The 6000-nt window shown below is 37.0% G+C and overlaps 1 protein-coding gene across 1 annotated transcript in view; it reads right to left on the minus strand.

Moving 5' to 3' along the window:
* Positions 1-6000, minus strand: part of LOC306878386 (eukaryotic translation initiation factor 3 subunit E-A-like) — a 60062-nt gene extending 54062 nt beyond the window's left edge. The window contains exons 1-3 of the mRNA XM_079430714.1: positions 5808-6000; positions 5000-5117; positions 4780-4897 (exon numbers count right to left, since the gene is read on the minus strand). Coding sequence (XP_079286840.1) covers positions 4780-4897; positions 5000-5117; positions 5808-5897 — 326 coding nt within the window. The 5' untranslated portion in view covers positions 5898-6000. The remainder of the gene's footprint in view (positions 1-4779; positions 4898-4999; positions 5118-5807) is intronic.

Raw genomic sequence — 6000 nt, forward strand, 5'->3', positions numbered from 1 at the left:
TCACTCAGCGGGTTGATGCTCAAGAAATGCTCCAGCTCGGACACCGCATGTAACTTTTAACGAGATTCACTTTTTTGAAGCACCCTAAATTGTATTAACACTTACTATATAACCATTATTTCGTTTATAAACATCTAAATTAATACAACTCTATGGAAATTAATTATTTATTATCTCCGTGATCGATCGCAGTTTGAGTAGCCTATAGTTCTAAAGGCATAGATAAACCGCGCTGTCAGCAGCATAATTTAGAGCATGCCAGTTGAGAAATGCAATAAAATACAATGCTTGTTATATTCCAGAGAATATTATTCCGTGAATTAACATTATCCAGTGAATTATTCTTCACTCTTTATCCTATTAAACAGCTTATAAACCTACTAAAACTGTAGTTAAAAATGAAGTTGATATGACTCCTTTCCTTTATTTTCTCCATTTGAAAACATTAGACTTTCTATGTTCATTTTGCATACTGCTAATATTAGTGTTGCTGCTAAAGCTTTTTATAAATAAAATGTTTTTTATTGTTGTAATACGAAGATTAAATTTAACATGACAGGGCTCTAGACTGCGACCACAATGGTAATTGTTTGCGAGTTAAAATTTGACGTGGTCGCATTTGTACGAGTGTCAGGTCTGCGCTACTCCAAAGCGTCTGCTTCATACAGCGCGCGCTGCCAGCCGCAGCACATTATAGCAGGAGTCAGATTTCACTGATCACGTGAAGAGAGGTGCTTTCAGCACGAGCGCTTAGTGGGTAGAGCCCGGTTTATGGTCGCCGCGTCAGCACGAGCGTGAAGGTGCGCGTCGCGGATGGAGCGCAACGGATGGATTTGTTTTCAAACTAAAGTAAAAGACCGCTTCTTAAACCAGAGAAGGTGAACGTGGTGGTATTCTTGTAGAAAAAACATGCAAGTCCTGTCAGCTACAGCCAGTTTAGTTTTACTTTTCTTTTTGTTTTCGTTTTGGGAAGCTTGTTATCTTTGCTGTTTACCTCAGGTTATGCTATGGAGGCTTTCCTTAATGAAAAAAAATATATATTAATATTTATTTGCTTCCTCAGAGTTTGCTAAACATTCTGTAATATACTAGGTATATAGTACAGCATGTGGTGTGTCCTATGCCATGCCTCGTCTTATTTGTTTTTGTTGATAAATGTTATGTAAGAGTTTGTCATTGTCAACGTACTGTTTTATTGTTGTTGCGCTTTTTAATTAAGAATAACAATGAATCCATCTTTTATTTTAGTCTTAAAAAGTTAAAGGTGTATAGATATAAGCAAAACAGACAATGATCTTTTCTTGTAAAATGTGACACCAAGATCGCAAATTTGAAAGTAAAAAGCGCACGAAAAAAGGAATTCCTGTTCACAAAATTTAAATCACAAATACAGATGAAAAAGAACGAGTTGAATGTTGAAAACTTTCGTTACCATATAACTATAAACTATAATAAAAGTTCATCAGCATGCATTGATTAATCAAATGTTGTAGCAAAAACAAAAAACAAATTGCAACCAAATTATGTGCTCATGCGCAAAAGTGAGATCAGTGGGAAGAATGAGTCTAGAGCCCTGCATGAAAGACTGCTAATTCTCAAAACATTTTTTGTTAAGATGACTGAAAGGAGGAAAAACCAAAGTGAAGTATGGACTTACTTCACGCAGTCATTTATTTACTTTATAACAGTAAATAAATATCGGTTCTGCATATCGGTTATCGGGCACATAGACATGCAAATAATTGGTATCGGTAATAAAAAAATCAATATCGGTCGATCACTAATTTTGAGTATAGACACACTAACAACTGCAATACAACACTCTGGCATCATATCAGTGCCTTTTGCAAAAGGAAATACCACTAATTTTAAGATATGTAAAAAAATCTAGTTTACAAAAATCTAGTTTCTACAGTAAATCTGCAAAACCCACAAAGCTTAATTTAATACATGCACAAACGCCTAAAAGTGTACACTGTCAAAGGTACTGACAAAAATTATCCAAATTAACAACAATAATATTTAGAGTAACAAATGGTAAAATAAACAGTAAATGTAAATATATTAATCTCAACAAAATAGTGATAAAAACATAACTGTTCATTATTTATTTATTTACTTACTGTTTTGAATAATTGCTTAAATGCCAATCAAACTAAAAGATACATGCCAATGTATTTTGATTTGCCATTCTAGTTAATTTATATTAATATTTAATATATATAGAGTTTTTCTGGGTTCATGAATGAATGCAAAGCTAATCACTCAAATCATAAACATGTACAGAATGACTGAATGAATGACTGACTGACTGAATAAATGCTTTTATTTGTTGACCTGAATATCATGGGGCCATTATTCAACATTACAGAATCATGGGCACGCATGTCTCGTTAAAATGATATTTACTTAATTTCAGGGGTACTTCAAGTAAATATTTTAGGCCAAAAAGGCTCAGCTGACAAAAAAAGCTTGGAAATCCCTGGCATAGAGCATCAGCAGAGAGCCTATAGCGGTCTCAAGCCTAAATCACATCAAATGCAGTGGATAAACCGGCCACTAAGTCAAAGCTATGCTGTCTCTTCTGTCTAGGTTTGATGGCGACTGATTGAGAGCAGAACAATGTCTTTTCAATCCAACATAATCAACAAGAATCCACTGTTACTAATCCAGCAAATCCGTCCAACTGCTAATGGAGACGACTATTTGAGAATATCTCTACTGCCTTCAGTGATCAGTGTAACAACCTTCTTTTAATGAAATAAAAACATCTCTAATCCCTAATACACCACATATTAAAACTTAAAACATCTAGATTGGCTAGCGGCTAGAAATAGGGAACATCCATCAAAGAAAAGCAAGCACTGGATAAGGACTGAGTTTAACCAAAATATTTAAATTACGGCAAAGTCAGCATCAGAAAAAAATCGAAAAGTAGCCTCCCTGAAACTCACCGCAGGTTGCTCTAGCATTCTGCTCTTCCGAAATTTGCAGAATGAAACCATATACTCATCCACATGGCAATTTCAATCAAATACAAACTGATTGTGATTACAAATGCCTGCTGATGTTCTGCCATCCACTTAATTAAATGGCACTTAAGCCCGACCTTCCAGAAAAAGAGCCACAAATGTTCTGTTTGGAGTATCGTCTAGCATCAAGCAAGGCTCCATCCCACATCCCTGAGGACTGTCTTGTTGAACTGTGCAATTGAACACTGTTCAACTTACATTAGATGAACAAGAAAATAAGTAAAGTACCATCTTAGCTGTTGCTTGGAATAGAAAATGACATTTAAAAGATTCTCCACGGTCTTCCAGTAAAAACCGCAGACAAGTAAAGGTCTACACAATCTACTATAAAGTACAGAAAGGTCACTTTTAATTTCAAGACAACCACAACACACCCTAAAGCGCGTACTAAATACCTCATTGCTAGATGATCCAAAGTAACAGACTTTGGGGCATCTGTTTGGTCAAACACATCTGGATACAGAAATGAGCCACAAAAGAGCATTGCTTGACACTGTAATTTTTTATTTTATTTCTAATTGGGTTTATTGATCTATTTGTTTTATTGGCACACAAACATTTTGCCTGTACCACAATGGCATGTGCACCAAAAATCTATTAAATAAACAATTCAACAGAACTGAAATTCAAAAACTAATAAATATTTTAAAAATATATTATTAATAACTTTGTCTAACTGTCAATTAAGGCTTTTTGCTTTGAATATAGTACAAAAAAAAACAGAATTTAATCACTTGAAGTTTCATACGAGGTAGTCTCGCGTAGCCAGATCTTCAGACTGACGGCTCTGGGAATGGCCCAAGAGGCCATATGACTAACAGGTAAAACAACCAATCAAGTTTCGTTTTGTGCCGCATCACGTTTCGGGTCGTGGAAATGTCACCACAATCACAACTCTCAGCCTGTAAATCTCTCAGACATATATTAAAGATTCTATGCCGCAAACTTAAAATTTTTCACATACTTTTTAAAATTCAGTGTTTAGTTGATCCAGACAAGCACTCGTCGTCAGTTGCAAACATGACGGCTTTCTTCTTTCGTGAGGGGGTTTGGCACCACGGCATTTTTGTTTCCAGGCAGAACGTTAAAGAACGCGACTCACACGTCTCCCGGAAATCCTGTATAATCAACCAATCCGACGACGACGCCGAAACTCCTGAAGTGTTTCCAGATAAGTGTGCCATATGCATCAGACGTTTAGCCAGCGTTCCGTGGGCGTGAGGCTGAGACTAGTGTGCCATATGCAGCAGACGTTTAGCCCATAGACACATATAGATTCCCTATTCGACCGCTCCAGGCACGTAGATGCGGCCACCATCTTGGAAAGGTCCACTTGATGTCATTCACCATACTGTAGGTTCGTGCACAGCCGTTGGGTTCGCAGACCATCGGATGCAGGATTGTGGCATTTTTCGAATATTCAGTGATTACTATGGTGAATTACATCAAGTTGACACTACAATATGGCAGACGGCTTACGTATAGCAGCCCATAGAAACAGTCGCTAATGCGGCACCTAAGTATATATATCTATGGTTTAGCCAACGTTCCGTATGCGTGACGTCTGAAACTACATACTAGGAGACAAGGCATAACTTAATCGCAATCTAAACAGATGTGAATTTACAATCAGCTTATGTACACCAATATTGAGGTACACAGGTACAGCAATAAAAAGTTTTAATAAATGCAATGACAAGACAAAGTATGTGATGACTGAATAGTTATGCTATTAGCATGCATTTACCTTGTTGACTGCATCTGCCTCATGGTCTCCGGGTCCTCAAACACCTTCACAATTGGCTCGGTCTCAGATTGAAGTTGTTTCAGTTGAGCCACAACTTCCGTTCTCTTTTCTCTGAGAGCTGCAAAAGATTGAAATTGATATAAATCTCATTAAGTCAACTCCCATGCATCACATTAGGCATCTTTCATCGCAGAAGAGCATTAGAAGTTAATCCACTCACAGCTAGGTATTTCTTTGTCAGGATATAAATTCCTGTATACATCCATAGCAAAGTCCACCATGTTGGTGTCACTGAGGAGCTCCAGCTTTCCATGGAGGAGCTCGTTATCATTGTAGATCTAGAAAACAGTGATGGAAACATCATCAGTACATTCAGAACAAAAGATATTTGCAGACTTTTATAACGTCTATTTCTGCCAATGCAGAAATTGTATTCTTGTTGCAACAAACAGTAATGGCTATAATGTAAATTCATGAACACACTTTTGCTGACAAATAAGTTACACACATATAACAAATATTGGGTTTCAGCAATTCTTACTGGTTCTTTGAAGACTGTCACAAGTTATTTATAGGTTTCAACAAAACCTCACCTGTCTTTGCCAGATATAATAAGTTAACATTATATATCCTGGTGAGAACAAAAACACCAAAGCCAACTGTTCTACATCCATTTAAGTAAAAACGGATGTAAAAAATACATGTAAACAGCACTATGACAAGCCAAGATAGTATTGAAACTAGCTAGAAACAGCTGTCTAGTTAGGCAGCTTACAGGGTTTTGAGCAAAAAAACTAATAGGAGGGTTAGTTATACTATGAACATATTGTCTATTATTCGTTTTAAAAGTCCGTTGGCTCTCTTATTATTTTAATACCGACTGAAATCATGAGTTATATTATTTACACACTACCGGCGACGCTATTGTGGCTACAGTAACGCGCGCACGTGGTGGTAGCTTTGCCGCCTTCTACATACAAACAGTGCTACAGCACGCTTTCAAATACCAATATAAGACACACTTGTACCTCTTTTACTGAGAGGAATTCCAGCAGTGGGAAAACGAGATGCCTATCCAAAAAGTGGGCGATTTTGGTGGTCAGATCGTATTCCGCCATGTTGACAACAGAAGAGGACACACTCCAAAACCGGAAAAACTTTATTTAATAAAGTGCGTTCACACAGTCCAACGCGCCATGGCCTGCAGCTGCAGTGAGACGT

Source organism: Barbus barbus (assembly GCF_936440315.1).
Source record: "Barbus barbus genome assembly, chromosome: 12".
NCBI lineage: Eukaryota > Metazoa > Chordata > Actinopteri > Cypriniformes > Cyprinidae > Barbus > Barbus barbus.